General features: G+C 29.7%; 1 protein-coding gene across 1 annotated transcript; it reads right to left on the bottom strand.

Moving 5' to 3' along the window:
• Positions 1 to 3,277: 3,277 nt before the first annotated feature.
• Positions 3,278 to 13,351, bottom strand: LOC107172441 (facilitated trehalose transporter Tret1-2 homolog). Its single transcript, XM_015522733.2, has 2 exons — positions 13,022 to 13,351; positions 3,278 to 5,842 (listed from the first exon to the last, which is right to left on the bottom strand). The coding sequence occupies exons 1-2, from the start codon at positions 13,083 to 13,085 to the stop codon at positions 4,320 to 4,322; spliced, it is 1,587 nt and encodes a 528-aa protein (XP_015378219.1). The 5' UTR covers positions 13,086 to 13,351; the 3' UTR covers positions 3,278 to 4,319.
• Positions 13,352 to 18,144: the final 4,793 nt, after the last annotated feature.

The following is an 18,144-nucleotide window of genomic DNA, read 5'->3' as shown; positions in this document are numbered from 1 at the left end:
AACCTTGTGATATATATTTAGGTACATAAGATTTTTTATTGTTTGATTCGCATATTAATATGAAGACAAAATTTCATCTACGGCGGCTATCAATTTTTATGACTTTTCGAATTTCTAATATATTATTGCAATTTTCAGTATAGTACATATATTATGAAGCTATAGAGTACTGTAAATGTGTATATTTTATTTGTTACACTGTTTCAAATAAACTGTGCGCGTGTATAAGTGCATAACTGTAATTATATAAATATAACGGAATTTAGGAAGATACACTTAAATATTGGCCGAATTAATTCTCCGCAAAAAAAAAAAAATTAATTTAAACTAGTATACACATTTTTTTTCTCAAACAAAATGAAATAAGCTCAATTATTCACCGCAGAATATAGGTTAAGACCTATAGGTTAACCCAGGTTAGGTTAAGATTATTTAAATATACTTTAAAAGTTAAAAAAAAAAATTTAATATTTATTAAAATATCTTTAAACTTTTAAAGGAAAAACATTTTAAGTAGATTACAGTAAATTATATTGTCTGATGTATATTAAATTCTGCGGTATAGAATTCGAACTAACAGTTATGATTGCATGGACACTAGTGTGTTAGTTAGGTGCGTATTCGCTGATTTTCTCTCTATACTTCGATAGATATGCCAAATATTTCGCAGCCGGTTGGTGTTAACCCGAATACCTCGTGGTACACAAACATACATCAAAGATAAATTGCTCGTATATCCGAAATGATAATAATAAATAATGATATATCATGATGTTTTTTTTACTGGTTTGCGTTACCTATAGCTGCAGCTGCCTGTAATATACGTATGATATTTACGGTGTTCAAATAATATTCCGTTTTGAGGGCGCCGTTCAGAAATAGTGATTTTGCGTTCTAATAACTTACTGCGGTAGGTACGATAGTCTATGTGTATCTCCCTTAACCCACTCACCGATTTGCATATAAAACCAAACCATAATAACGATATTGCATGTATATGTATCTATCATCCGAGCTGCTTTTATGAGTTCCATTTGGATTCGTATAATATTTGTTACGAAAATGGCAAACACCATAATATAGCTATACGTAGAATATACGTGTTTGATTCCAATAACATTATACGATTACATTTAAATCACCATCGTTTATGTGTATATGGGTATCTACAACGTACGGTTTGAGAGATCCGTACACATATATTATGTACATATTGAACTTACACTTACGGTAACTTTTAAAGAATACATTTCGTAATATTATACATAGAGATAGAGTATAAATATTTTTCGAAATAAGTATTTGTGAAATTTAATTTTTTTAGGAAATAAGTTGTAAAATATTTAAAAACAAATGGAATTGGAAACATATAATAATTTTAAGTGAAAATACAGATGCCATCAATAATATTCATATATTGTATTTTTTTTTCATGTATATCTCGCATATCAAACTCAGAATGATTTTATAAAAAAGAATAATTTATTTGGTAAACGAAGGAATGGGAAGTCGTCTCCTATAAATCTAATGACAACATCGAAGTACTTTAGTCCATTTTCAAATTCATTTTAATAAGTATTGAACTGTGTTCAATTAAAATAATTAGCTAGTTTTTTAACTTATTTATTAAATTATTTTTATGCGTGAAAACAGAGTTGTTAAATTAAAAACGACTGAAGATTACCATTATTATAGGCATTTTACATTTTTTACAAACAAACAAAATATAATATTATATGTACTTGTTTGACTTTTTATATAAAATTTAACTATTCATACGGTTATTCATTTTACATTTTTACGTTGTAATATATGTAATCGGTATTGATTATTATTTATTAAGGTAAGAAAATTGACGCATCAAGTTAAGAAACGTTAGACCACCGATTACATCGTATACATTTTTATCAATGATTAGGTGATATACACGGATATATATTGCACAGGAACGAAATTATTGTGTCTATTACTTTTATTAAACATTTAAACAACCATTAGCTCACTAAGTCATTTGTATTTATCATTTTCACCTTGATCAATTATCAAGGTCTAAAGACAATTGTTGGTCTTGAGAAAAGGGTAACGTTTAATTTGTTATAGTTTGTTACAGTGATATCATAAACAATTTAATTGAATCTACAGAACGGAAATATTTCGTGTAGGTATATGTACAATGGAGGGTATAAATTGTAAAAAGCTGGACACAATTCCGGTTACGAATGATCGTGGCCCGTGGGTAGATAGATTATATAGACCATATATATATTATATATATATATATATATATATTATATATATATATATATATTATATATATATATATATATATTATATATATATATATATATATATATATATATATAGACCAATAGACCATACTGAAGCAGATTGCTGTGGACTGCGGTGGTGTTATTAACTTAAGCAATAATTAGTAATTACTAATTAATTTTTTTTTTTATAATTATTATTAATAATACCTTCGGAAACATGGGCCATTGGGCTTACAGCGCGAAAATTATAAATTACAGAAATTACAAAAATTGTATGTATATATGTATATAAATAAGTTACATTAAATTGTGGATATAAGATTGGCGAATGTGATGAATTGAATGATGTTGGTAATGGATTGAGGGTGATTGCATAGAGTTTCTGATAGTGATTCGGGTAGGTTGTATCTTCTTCGGGTACTGTCGTAGGTTCGGCATTCCATGAGCATGTGGTTGATAGCGACTTGGACACCGCAGGTTGTGCATATTGGGGGTTCTTCTTTGGACATTAGAAAACTGTGGGAGATTTTGTGTCCAGCTCTTTGTCTGCAGGTTATTACTTCGAATTTTTTTGTAAATTTCGAAGGGAATTGTTCAATATTATCGGTGTTATGTTTTATATGGTTTAATTCGTGTAATAAGATGTCCACCTTTGATACCATCTTTGTTGACATTTTTACTAAGGAAGTTAACAAAGTACAATGCACGCATAACGTTATATAATTGATTTGCATAATATTGCAGTAATATTTTGATAAAAATCTATGTATTTTTTTCAGGTTTCGAATTAGTTAGAAAAACGGGCTTAAAATATTTTTTAGTACATTCTTAAGTCTCAATATTTCTGCGATAATTAAATAAATAACAATGTTATTAAAACAATTTCAGAAATAAGATTTAATCCGTGCTTGAATAACGTCCGTTTGACACATATTATTCAGAGGATTTTCAAATGAGTATAATATGTCAGAAGTTTCATTCTTGTATTTATAGTAAACGACCATAATAAACCATCCAATTTATTATCATATTAATCATTAATCTGTGTGGTACAAGAGGATAGATTTAAATCCACTCTTATATAATATTATAAACAAGTTGTACGTGGCATTGGTATAAATAACTTTAAATTATTGTTATGGTTTTATATATATTACAGATAAGTTTGAAATTTTACATGATAGATAATTGAAACGAACTTTTTACTATATCAGTTTAATATAATTGTTTACTGGAAATAAAAATATTCTCCTGCTCGCAGTATATTTAAACATGTTTTTATATAATATTATGTTATTAATAAGTTGGCTTGCCATGTTGTACAGTATAATATAGGTTTAATTTATAAATAATTTAATAATGTCACAACAACTCCAACGTCGTAAAATATATTTACTTTTAATGAGATTTAGTAAAATATAAAAAATATTTATACATGTAAATTGGTTTATACATGTTAAGTCTAAATACAACTGTGATTAGACAAACAAATGTTGTCACCTTATCGTATTATTTTTTTAAACATAATTTTTGTGCATAAAATATCGTTATAACAATTAATATTATTTTAAAACTTACAATTAAGATCTATTTAAAATTATAATCATACTTAAATTATCTATAATACTTGTTATACTCGTTATAATATTAATGCCAATTGTTAGCTTATCACACACACACACACACACACACACACACACACACACACACACACACACACATAACACATAAACAAAAAAAAATATACAAAACATTACGGTTGTCGTAAAAAATGATTTAAATAAATATATAAAAAAAACGAACTTGGTGGAATAAAATACAAAAAATACAAAAAAGGTAGGGTTTTCTACTCGTCTTTTTTTTTACATTTTCCCACTCTCCCTCCCCCCTCCCCAAACATAAATCAGTTATATTTATAGATATTATTGACACTATATATAATAATCAATAATAATAATAATAATATATAGTAGTGGCCTTTATTCGTGTATAGGTACGTGCCGTGGCAGTGTACACGTACAGGAACGTATAACCCCATGTGTCCGGTTATTATTTGACGTTGTCACGCGTGTGTGGCTGCAGTGTTGTCGTGAAGCAACTCTGATCCTTTCCCATGCAGACTTTCATCTCACTAGCTTCGACCACGACCACGTTGCCGCCGTCCACCTGGTCTACGGCCGCCGCCTTTTCCGCCGCCGCCGCCTTTTCCGCCGCCGCCGCCGCCGCCGCCTTGCCATTGCGCCGCCTGTCCGGAAACCACAGCAGCAGCTCGCGGCGGATCTCGTCGTACGCCTTGTCCTTGGTCTCGGGCACGAACAGGTAGGTGTACGGCACGACGGCCAGGCACACGGCGCCGAACAACCAGAAGCAGCCGGATATGTGCAGCGCGTCCGACATGGACGGGTACGCTTTGATGATGGTGAAGCCCAGCACGTTGTTGAAGAACATCAGCATGGACATGCATATGTTGCGCACGTTGGCCGGGAACACTTCGGTGTAGATGATGTACGGCACCATACCCAGGCCCAACGAAAACGCGATCACGTGCACCGACAGGCTGATCACGGGCACTATGCCGGTGTTGAACTCCGCGTTTACCTTGTTGGCGTAGAAACACGTGCCGATGGTGATCAACGCCAGGGCGGTGACCCCGTACGTGGCCATCAGCCAGAACTTGCGGCCGGCCCTGTGCACCGTGCACGACGCGATCGCGGACCCGATGACCTGCACCACGCCCACAAGTATGGTGCACGAGTGCGGGGACAAGGTGCTGCCGCTCTTCTGGAATATGTCCACGGTGTACATAAGTATGATGTTGATGCCGCTGAACTGCGTGCCCGCCTGGAACACCAGGCCGATGAGCAGCGCCTTGACCGTGCCGAGTTTCTTGTAGTCGGCCAGCGTGGCCTTGGTCGTCTGGTCGCTGTGCCGCATCAGCAAGTCCATCTCATCGCTCACATCTTTGTCGTTGTCCTTACCCCGGAACCACATGAGCGACCGCCTCGCGTCTTCCATTCGATTCTTCTGGATGAGGAATATCGGCGATTCGGGCACGTACCACCACACCGCCATGAACAGCACGCTGATGGCTATACAGGCCACGTTCAGCATGTCATAGTCGACCACCACGCCGAACACGTACACGTAAAGTACGCCGATGTTGTACATGAGTATGAATAACGAGCCTAGGCCGGCCTTCATGGCCTCCTCGCTCACTTCACCCACGAACATGGGACAGTTGATGGCCGCCCCGCTGGCCCCCAGACCGCCCAGGAACCGGGACACCATCAGCGCCGTCTCCGTCTTGACTGCCATCAGGATGATCCAGCTGACCAGGTACGGTAACATGGTCAGGAAACCGGTCGTCTTCCGGCCGTAGTTGTCCGCCAACATGCCCCAGAAAAACGTGCCCAGTATGGCGCTGAGCATACCCCAGCTGCAGGCCCAAGATATAGAGTTGTCCGTCAGCACGTGACCATGGTCCAGTGGAGTCGTGGTATAGTTTTGCAGTATGGGCGCAACCGTCGAAGTCCATCCCGTGTAAAGTCCAAATGAAAACGTAACGAGATTCACTGAAACAATGGTAGGTATATAAAAATAATAATCAAATAATTTGTCACTATTAACGCCGTTGATTATGGTTTCCTGTTGGTCGCATGACAATATGACCGTCAATTTATGACCGGATCAAGTGCGTCGTCACGACATTATTAAATAGTATATTATATTAATATTATTATTGTAGGTATACATTTTGTTTACCTATATATACATAATATTGGACGTTGATGTGATGCGGTTAATAGTCGAATTATTATGAACAACATAATATTCAACTTCAACATACGAGATAACTGTCCCGTGTTGTTTCGAACACGTCTTTCAGTGTAGAAATGCGCTATACTATAGATATGCAGTGATTCGCCGAGCATGATCACGTCTACCCCCTCCCCCATCTCACCGTAACATTTTTCTTAAACTTTATATTTTTTCAAATTAAGGTTTTTGGAATTTTGAAGTTATATCAGATCATTATTTTAAACATTTAAATCGTTCATGGAATCTACATACAATAGGTAAGCAGTGTAGTCGTGTACTCATGTCGCGACACAAACATTTTTTCGAATGATAACCATTATTAGCATTTAGCACCTATACTGTTAGTGGTATACACGTTTATAAATAAAATATTATGTTTTTTAATTTGTACATGTCAATATTTAACCACACATAAAATAGAGTATCTAATTATTTTGCTGTAAAAAAATTCGAAATTTCTTCTTAATAACTGAATATCATGAAACATTATGTCTTAGGTTTTTTTTTTTTTTCATTAAAACCGATTGTCTAGTTAAAATATGTGATGATAGTGAATTTCGTTACATCTTATCAAAAAACGAATTCTATTTCAACTGTATAATATAGTAACGCGTGTAGCATTTGATAATCAAGAATTACCACGTTTTTGGGATTGCATTTATATAAAATCACTTAATTCTTAACGTATAACCACAGGATTGAAAGTTTTGACTGACAGACAATCGCGAGTACTAAAGTAGTTGTCGTATAGGATGATTTTTCCCTGAATAAAATAGGCATCGTTACTAGTACTACCTACTATATACTATATAATATACTAGATAGTATAACTGAAAATATTTGTCATTTTTGTTTGGGTTTTCCTACTTCGTTTTTTAAAACAGATTAGAATTTCAATTTTAAATTGGTGGCCTACATTGTGTAATACAAATTAGTTATCGCAGATAATTTCATTTGTTCAAAACTATATCAATAAATGCTTCAATCCCTCATATCATTTAATCGTTTTCATTAATCATAATGATTCAAAGTTTGAAAAAATTGAATTATTAATATTAAAAATCCATAATATGTTTCAACTAGTAACTTATAGAATATAGATTTATACATTTTGGATAAAAAAAAATTATAATTTATCAACAATTATAAAAATGTTAATTTTAATTTTAAAATAGCTGAGAGCTGTGATGAAAAGCAGTATAAAACATTATTCTTAAATTATTCATTACCATAACAAAAGATAGTAATTAGTTCCATTTGAAAATTAAATGGTTGTGGGTACTTAATCCGTTTAATTCGAATTTGCATTACAATTAAAAAAATGTGTAAAACATTTTTGTTTTGTTTTCAATACTGTTGATTAATTTTTGAATAAAATCTCTTCTGCTAAATCGTCTGTAATTAAATATCATGATGGGCGTCATCTCCCATATTTTTATAATAATACTCGGAAACTAAAATGTAGCAAAAGTCGTGTAAAATATAAATTGTATTTAGGTACGTACACACAATAACGCGTTCGTTGTTGGTTTTTATTTTTATTTTTTAACACGTTCGCCGAATAATAATAACGATTACCTATGTGGTGTTTTTTTTTTTTAAATAATATATAAAAGTTATGGCATACGCTGTGTAATATATCGTGTAATTTATTTCACTTATCGTAAAACAGCTGCTGAAAAACTATTCAATTGTATAATTTTTTTAGTAGGTGGGCTTGCTATAGGTAGGTAGGCTGCAAAATAGCCTACAGTATTAATGCGATCGTTTAACGTAGACAAAAAATAAAATAAAAAATACAAAATGCGTCATATTAAATGTAATTGATTGTGTCTTGTTAAAAATTTTAAACGGTCTGAGCAGCGTTTTGCGCGGGCAGTTGGTGGTGATAACAATAATAATATGCGTGTTGGGTTCTTAAAATAATTTAAACAAAACATTTGTTAATCGGTTATTGATTTGATTATCTAGGTCATCTTAAATGCTATATTATGCTGTAGTAATGCAACGTGCACCATGCATCTATACGTACCGACTGGGATTCAATTTCCCATAATATAATGCTAACACAAGGAAAACTGGTATAAAAAGCGTTCCGTTCGTTATAGATAAACCATGTGAATACCATAGTACTTACAATGTATACATTGGTAAAATTATAGTTTGGCATTTAACATATTTTACATATAATACCTTATACGCAAATTGATAATTATGGATATCGGTATTTCTCTCTCTTATTATACGTCGGATACATCGCAAAAGCTTTTGTTTAGTTACGGTCAGACAGCACAAGCCCCGGTAAGTTTGTGTAGCGGTTAATTTTGTTTTTTATTTTCTTGCACAAAAAAAAAATATATAAGTCGAATGAGATTAATAAACGCGGCACCATTATGTTTATCGCCAATAATTTCTTTTCAGTTTTAAAATCAAAATCAAAATTACATATTTTAACTTAACGATTTCCATAGGTAGAATCTATGTGTATATATTATGATTTATGATATAGATACCGCGGTGTAGATATTAATAATAATAGTATTTATATAAATTAGCATTTATAATCAAATGCTATTCTAGCCATAAATTACTAAATTGACTGTTTCAGATTCTGAAGTAACTGTACTACGACAAGAACAATTAATATATCTATCTGATTTTAAGTAAAATAAATAATTACTTAAAAGTTTTAATTTATTTTATAAATATATTATTAAATTTTGTTGTGCAATAGAAGTAGAAACCAGTTTTCGTAAAATTTGGTTATAAAAAATGATAAAGAACTTGTAAATTAATATTTTGTCTGATATTATAAATAATTATAATAGCTGCAAACTTGCGTGTATAGAGGTGTGGATTAGTGAGGTAGTCCCACGAGAAAAAATAGATGCTCCACAGAGTTTATCCTCGTGTCTCTTCTACTATAGCCTCTGGAATAATTTTAAGTATAAACTTTTCGACGTATTGATAATAATATTTGTTTATTTTTCCGCATAGTATTGAATATATCAGACACGAAGGGAATAAAGAAACAAATCTCACAATCTCAGAGAACTTTCTTATGCCCGAATTAATAATGTTGATATTTGTTTATTTTTGGATTTCAATAACGCATTGGTTGCATACAACGACGTGAACGATATTCTTTTCGGATAAAAGAATAATATTTAAAACGGTCGGGACCTACGTAAGAAAACTAATAATTTGGACATTGGACTTTATTGATATTATTATTTTTAAGTAAGTTATAATCGTTTTAAAATGTGCACTGGTATGACAATTAACAGCTTAAAAATGGTCATAAATTACTTAAATAAAATAATATCAATAGAATCCTCTGAGGTGCCCTATAGATACTATTTTCTTATACTTTACGTTTGCAAGACGGAGATAGCAAATGCCTGCAGTATGGCATCCTCTTAAAATCGTATATGGGTTTAAATATAATATTACTCGTATGATGTGTAACATAAATAATAGCTTCTTATTTTAGATTAGATGAATCACGAGGACATATTTTTACACGAATCATACCCGTTTATACACAGCAGTCAGCGCAGGTTGAACGATGTTCTTATATAGTACGTATATACTTCCAGTCGTTACTGTTTATTTTATAGTTTATTATCGTAATATAATATAACTAAATTATAATCAACCAGTATATATTGGGTACATCTCAAAACGCGTGACCACTTCATGATTACTATATTATTATATGTTATTATATTTATATATGTATAATTGTGAGTACCTATGACCGTAATAAAGCATTATCGGATAATTGTGTAGGTATATGTCTATTTCCGTTAAATGTTGTTACTTAGTTAATTTTTTTTAAATTCTACTCATTAGAAATTGGGTTACCGTTCGACGAGATATTGTTTTTCTCCGTGCAATAGGCGGACGAAAAATAATCGCAAATTACGCTTTCGATATTACAAAAGTTAAAAACGTATAAAATGTTTAATGTTTATTAATTATAATATTATTGTGCATACCGATCACGTGCAAACGACACAGATGTAAATCATTAGTATAATAAACGAACTTTTATTATGAGTACAAACTGTTATACATATATGTGCCATCAGCTATATATTATTATTAAATATGGTCATATTGGAACGATATAGAGTACCTTTATTACAATAACAGTTATTGGCGTACCGTTCACGATTTAATCCGACGTCCGCGATTAACGCCAGAATATTATGCAGAGGTACCTATGCAAATAACGTCACTCCGCAGTACCTATATGAGATAAATATTTGAAAATAATATTACTATAATCTGTTCTGGTACCAAATAATTATTATTAATACACCGCGGCAAATACGATATATTTTCATATTATGATCGCACATATTATATTATCGTCGGCTATGGTGGAGGGTGTTGGTATAAGTGGTGATGGTGGAATCGTCGTGGGGAAGGGAGAATGACGAGACGGTGTGGACCGCGCTGGGAACGTGTGCGAGGTGCATGTTATTATTATTATTATTATGGCGATTTATTTTGAAATTTACGGTGTCATACTGACACGCACGACGTGTGTTCAGTGTTGTTTAGTCGCTCACCGCTGCAGTCGGTGCGTTCTTACGGCGTAGGTACCTAAAGGTATTTTATGCATGTGCAATGTGCATATTGCATATTATATGCATGCGTGTAACTGCGATACCCCACGATAATTTCAATTTTCCTGTCCTCGGGTCTCCTCGTAATTTATACACCATGTCGGTTGTATACCGTACGGTACGGTTTATATAAATTTAAACATTATAATAGTATTATCTCAAACGTAAATCGACCGTCGTACATAGGTACCTTACAATATACCATATATATATATCATATAAAATATAATGTAAACGAATTGCGCGTAATTTATGTCGTAGGTATATTATGTGAACACTGAACACCTTTAAAATATCATATAACGTTTGTCACTCCGCTACGTAGGGTACCTTAATACCTTATTTAGACATCATGATATAGATATGCATTTTATCGGAACGACGCTTTTCGACGAGCGTTTTTTACGACCTAACTCGAGAACTCCAATTCGGTCGATGTACCTACCCTTGCCGGTCGACCTATAGGTATGGCTAATAGCTACAGCAGAAGTACTTTCCGAATGGTTCGTTAAGCATTCCCGACAACTCTGCAACTTCTTGTTATTTGGTGCATCTATATATAATAATATTATTAATATATTGTAAATTATCGAATATTCCAATGCGTCAATATTATAATATTATATCTAGATAATAATCCACGCGTAACTGATTTTAGCGAACACGACAATAATAATTATTATAATGTTATAATATTATGCGTCGTTTTGTTTTAATATTATTTTAATAACGGTCTGATTGTTTCAATAAAATATTCTCATCAGACCGGATGACGAAATTGCTCTACTCGGTGTATTATTTATTATAACATGGTCCGCAGATATATTGGCCATCGCTATTAAAATAAATAAAAATAAATACAGAGGCGCGAGAGATTCTGAACAGCGTTGATCGTTTTTAATTCGTCGCGTTACCGTATTACGATTGACGTACATAAATAACATTGTGTATTACGACGCATTATTTGTTTTAAACGTATACCTGGTACCTGTGTTAGCGGCGTGCGTGTGTTTGGTTAGGTATATGTATAAATGTATAATTAATGTTTAATGTTGCGATTTAAACAAAACGATGACCCGTTCGAATTATAATATCCATGTCCATCCGTTTTATACTGACCGGTGCGTAGTTGCGCATATTGAGCTGCGTAGACATAGTCACACTAAAGCCTAAAGGTAGATTCGAGTCTCAACGAATACAAATACGTGGGAGGTAGGTGGTTTCGATAGTCATGAGAAGATATTATAACTGTGATAATAACAATAACATAAACAACAAGTTATTGATAACTGACGGACAATTTCAATAATCAACTGCTTTATTATGAGCTATAATGTAGCATACCTTCTCTGTGTTCTGTTGCTAATCCGTATACAGACAGGTTAATAACGAAACTATTGAACCACTTTAATACCCTTCCTCCCACCCACGAAAAAAAATGTCTCCCCCAAAATGAACAGAAAAACACATACATTGTAGAATATAGTAATACCACTAGTTCCGCTTAAAATCAATTAAACCTATTAAAGAATACGTATATAAGTATCCAGCTTTTTCCACAAAATATGGGTAATAGGTACTGACAGCGCACGAATTAAGATGTTAAAATAATATATATTGTAAAATAACGTTAAATAAATCATTATATCGTAGTTATGGATCATAAATAAAATCATATAAATTATGATAAGATTCAATTATTTTAATGAACTACAGATAAATGTATTATGTGTAAACTATTAGTGAATGATGTGTATGTCAAGTAATGAATTCGAGTAATTACACTAAACGTTTAACCAAAAACATTCAAGTGAATCAAATAAAAAACAAAAATATTCACTATAGTTTAATATTATACTGTATATTATTTTAAAGAACATAAATATAAATGCATATTAAAAATTATTTTTTTTTATCCCTAAAATAAAATGGAAAATTAGTTATTTAAAAATACTTCTGGTAAATATATTTTAAAGCATTTTTATGTTTTCAAAATAATTTTATGTCGAACTATAATAGTTTTATTGCTGATGGTTCTAAAATAAAAAAAAAAAAAAAAAAATAATTTTAATTCGGTAATTTATAATCCTCGTGTGTGTATGTATATAATATATAAAGTATGTTTCGTAATTTATTTTAAAAATGTATAGAACAAATTTTTTAAATGCTCTAAAATTTACTTGGTTAAGTAATATTTTTAAAACATATATAAAATAAAATAAAAATAAAAATTTTATTTCATTTAATATTTGATAGGTAGGTACTCACAAATGTATATATAGTATATGAACTAACCTGTAATTGCTGCGAATAATTGTCTACAGTGGCCCTTAAATTTGCTTCCTATTAAATTGTGCATTTTGAAACTGTTAGTTATATTATTTTTTATAAAAGGCGTTCAAATGGTATCGATTGACAACTGTTAAAAATTAAAATTAAAAATTAAAAAACTGAAAAAGGTATTGAAAAAACCGATGCGAGTTTGCGGACGTAAACGGGACGTTTAAAGTTGTAAACTTAGGTAATGTACCTTATATATAATATGTTAGCGCGTTTTTTTTTGTAACGAGACTGCGTGCAGCACTCTCAGCAGCAGCAGACTAAAACTAAATACTCGTACCTTAGTCGTTATGGTGTGAGACGCCGAAAAATTGTGAACTCAGTCATTTAATCGCATTATGTTATGCGTATCCAATAATAACATTGATAATACATACATCATTAAACATACATCTCCGTTGATGATGACTACGGCGTGCCTTGAGTGGTGGTCAGAGTGGAATTTTTTTAAAAATATTTATCATTATTCGCCTCGTGGACAATTGTGTTTTATAATTTTTTTCAAGCTATTTTGGTTTGAGTTTATTACGACCGTTCCGAAATCGTAATGTTTAGTTTGAAAAATGAAACTACAAATCTGTTCACGATCAATCTAAAAAACTGGGAGTTGATTTGGTGCATATTATATTATTTGGTATAATTAAATACATTTTATTGATTAGCAAAAGTTTTAAATCTATTTTACAGTTAAAGAATCTTTTCAAAAAAATTGAATAATCACATACACCTTATATTATTTACACTGTATAATATAATACTATTTATATTGTAACGGTTTGAAGAGTAAAGTTTGCAGACACGAATTATTAAAATTAATCAATTTTTGACGTTGACAATTGTTTTTAAATATAGGTACACTATTAACTCTTATCATTTCATTATGTAGGTTTATAAATTTATTATTAGATTTACATTTCACAAACATCGTTTTTTTTTTTTAAATCCTATCTACGTTTTTAATAAATTAAATAATAATCACGACCTTCCACATCCTAACTAATGTGAAGGTTAAGATCATTAAGGGTTTAAAATATTGTAAAGTTCATACAGATAAATCGTGTTCATTATTTTCAATTATGGCGCGAGAACCCGAAGTAAGAAAATTACTTTTACATTATCGATTTAAACATGGCGAGTATTTAAAAACCGAAGTAACAAATATTTTAAATGGTTCTATATATGTATACAATTTTGATTATATAAAGTAGTTATTATTTACAGTCTACTAGTAATTATTTTTTAAATTAAGATTTAATAATATATATATTATCATTCATTCAATTTGCATTATATTGTAAATACTTATTTTTAAATGACTAGAGATAAACACTATTAAAAACTTGTATACAACATTGTATATTATTGAATATATTCTTATGTAGGTTTAGTATTATAATACCTAATTATTGATAACTATTAAAAAATGAAAACTAACAAAATGTCGAGATTCTATTTTTTGTTCATATCGTAATATAATTTATAAATTATTAAATAACTTTTAAGAAAACATATTAAATACGTAATTTTACTTGATATTTATCATTATTATTGATAAGAGAACATTTTTAGAATTTTAGTAAGAGTTGAACTGTGACATTACTTCAAGATATCTACTTCTAGATAACTATTTCTACATTTATATGCTATACAAAAGATAAAATGTTTTTTTTTTTTAGTTTATAATCTTATAAGAATAAACATATTTTCGGTAGTAAATTAAATTTATTGGGATTCATTTTTCGACAATGATTAGTGATTACAATAATCAATATATAGTATAGACGCCTTTAATATAACAATTTCACTTCAATTACATATTCACGGCCATAGTTTTGTAACTAGCGAACAAATAAATGACATAGTATAGTAATGTACACACCATACATTTTTGTTTATATCATTCTATTTTTCAAGATTTTATTTCTATAGGAAAATCTACCTAAATCATATAAAATACAGGTAAATAGTATTAAAATATTAGTTGACGTCAAAATAAATATTTTTTTTTAAAAACATTACTTTTAGTCTAACTTTTTTTTAGTGATCAAATTGAATTTTCAAAAATAAACTGAATATTAATTATCCAATTTATTCTAAGTTTACGATCCGGTAGATAAAATGTTCAAACAATTCTGTAATGATAACATAATGTGATTAATAAAATTGTACACTCTTCTGATTTCTTTATTTTTCTTACTTTTTTTATTTTTTTTAAGCAAATACAACACGATGACAGAAAAATAACTTTGTCATTAGTTACTAAACAAAGTACGTAGTACGCTTTTAAATTTCAATGAAACATAATCAATATCCACAAACAATTTTATTATGGTTATATTTGTTTACGATGTATTATTAATATATACGTATATTTGTTTTATTGAGGTATATACACTGGTAGGTGGCATCTAAATTATATTAACTTTTGACACATTTATAGCTTATGCAATTAAAAATGTTTGGTTCTTAGGAGAACTTCTGTATTTGTTTTTAAAAAATTTAGCCCTTTTATACTTTTTTACATATAAGCACGTGTACAGTTTGATCATCAGTAAGAAGTGAGTAAAGTGAATGTATATATTAAATCTTAATCCGTTTGCTGCATAATAATTTGTTTTAAAATCAAAATGTTTTCATTGTATATATATTTATTAAATAAATAAGAAATATTATTTTCAAACTAGTGGAAATTATTTTGTAGGATTAAAATAACTAGATCAAATTATTTACGTTAGCAAAACTATGTAAAGATAACGAAAACGAAAAAAAGCATGTTAAAATTAATAACCATAAATACATATTTAAATTATTTTCAAAGTACAAAATTCTTCCATAACTTATATAACACTTATTGTAATATTATTTTTTGGTTAGCAATATAATTCTAAATTTTGAACAAGAATTTTATTAAAACTATTTAACAATCATATTCTATACAATTAGTATGCTATCAAATTATATACTTATGATAAATGTACCTACAAGTACCTATACTATTTGTTTTCAAATTACTGAAATTTGTTGTAAATATTGTAACTAATTACGCTTACCAATTATTCTAAATGTTCTAAATTGTTATTATCTTATCAATAAGTTTGATAACTATGTATGTCAGGAGCACTTTATAATAATAATAAAAAAAAAATTTGGTTTACTATTAAATAATTACATCTTGATTTATACTTGACTGTTAACTAATAAAATAATATTAAAAATATTAACATAAAAATAAATAAATAATCTTAATTGGATAGTAAAATAATATTTTATGTCTTATATACCTACCGTATTTTAAATTTTTAAACATTTATAAAATATTGTAAGCAATATAATTATTTTCTAATACAATACTTTTATTCTATATAGTATCAGTGAATTAAATATTTCACATTTTGTTATGTTTTAGAAGTTTGAAATTTTAATAATTTTCAAAATTTGATTAACACAATAATTAGTATATTAATTACTATTGTGAGGTCAACATCTAAACGTGTTTGTGACACAATTTCAACATTCATTTCGTTTTTTTTCAATATCATATTTATAGAACTTACCTACTCGTGTTTGCTAAAAGTTAAATGCTAAAATAAATTAAAATTTGAATACTGCTGATGAAATAACAATTAGATTATTTTGTACCAATCTGAGTTGATTTGTGGACATTACTATTCAAATTTTCTAAAAGAACGATGCAGATGAACCATAATCAATGCTTACAAATTCTGACCCTACTGATTCGATAAGATAAGATAGAGGGAAGGTAAATTAAAATCATTTTAATGTTGAATTATAAAAAATTATTATTTAATCTTAACGAATTACTGCCCAACGATCCAACCTCAACATAATATTTCAAGAACGTTTTCATTACATTTTGAATAATGCACGATGATGTACCTAAATGCGTCTTAATTAAATTTAAATGTCAACGAGGGACGAAGTGTCGATCGTGATTTCTGCTAAATGAAGTGCGTATCGTGAACTATATATTCCACTAAGTAAACAAAATTAATTATAATATCGGTAATTGGACGGAGAGACGGACTTATTAATTAGACGTAGCTATTACCCTATATATTATTTCTTTTATAATTTCAGTTATGTTATACCGCAATATTTCATTAGGTTTCGATTAGTGTTAGACTGTGTTACTTTACTTACTGTGGTTTTAGGGTAATTTTTGTAGAATAATTCATTAATAATTTTGAAAGGCACGTATTATTCTTGAATTAAATTAATATATACAATTTTAAAGTTTTTTTTTTTTTTACTTGTATTAGCATATAATATTCTGAAACATTTTAATATATTAAATAAAAAAAAAAAAAGTTTTTTCGAATATTGATAAAATATACATTTCTTGTTTTATGTGTACATTGCAGCGCTTGCGCTAGCATACTGTAATTAAAAATCAATCATTTTAGAAATATGCGACTAAACTATAACAAAAATTATTTGATTTAAAATTTTATTGTTTCATGTAAAAAGTATAACTATTAAATACAGATGGTAGAATACAAATATTGGATAAAAAGGTTACCCTTAGTTAATAACTAGAAACACCGGATATTATAAGACTATACAAATTAAACATCTGATTTTTTTTTTTAATACAAGTTTTATAAGTTTACTGAGCAACTTTTACACTCTGAACCGTTCAAACAGTTTATGTTTAATCCATTTTAATCCATTTTTAATGGATTTATAAAAAAATAGTAAAATTTAAAACATTTTGATGTACTGATATTTTCGAGGGTTAAATTTTCGGTCTTACCTATATAAATATAGGTCATATATTACAACTACAAAAAAAGTTATGCGACAATGAGCATTATAATATGTATTCATAGTTATAGCCTGCACTGACTATTCAATTATATACACTTTACGAATAATAAAATATATTTATAAAAAGGTGAATGTGAAGTTTTTATGTTTTATTTTTCTCTTCCATTAAAAATTATTATTTATTTTCCGCACAACTAACTTCTATTTGAATAATTTTTTGATTTTAATGAATACGATTTCATTGAACGGTGCCCACAGTTTTTGCTAAAGATTTCAACATGAATAGGTAG

This window comes from Diuraphis noxia, unplaced genomic scaffold (assembly GCF_037042655.1).
Source record: "Diuraphis noxia isolate RWA-SAM2 unplaced genomic scaffold, SU_Dnox_SAM2 contig0002, whole genome shotgun sequence".
Classification (NCBI taxonomy): Eukaryota; Metazoa; Arthropoda; class Insecta; order Hemiptera; family Aphididae; genus Diuraphis; species Diuraphis noxia.
The sequence above is the reverse complement of the archived record's forward strand: the minus strand, read 5'-3'. Positions and strand labels throughout refer to the sequence as shown.

What these genes read in the sequence shown, in the direction of transcription:
- LOC107172441 (XM_015522733.2), bottom strand. Translation starts at nt 13,085, where the DNA reads ATGCACAATTTAATAGGAAGCAAATTTAAGGGCCACTGTAGACAATTA. An exon ending in ATTATTCGCAGCAATTACAG is followed by an intron (nt 5,843 to 13,021) that starts GTTAGTTCATAT and finishes CCATTGTTTCAG; the next exon opens with TGAATCTCGTTACGTTTTCA.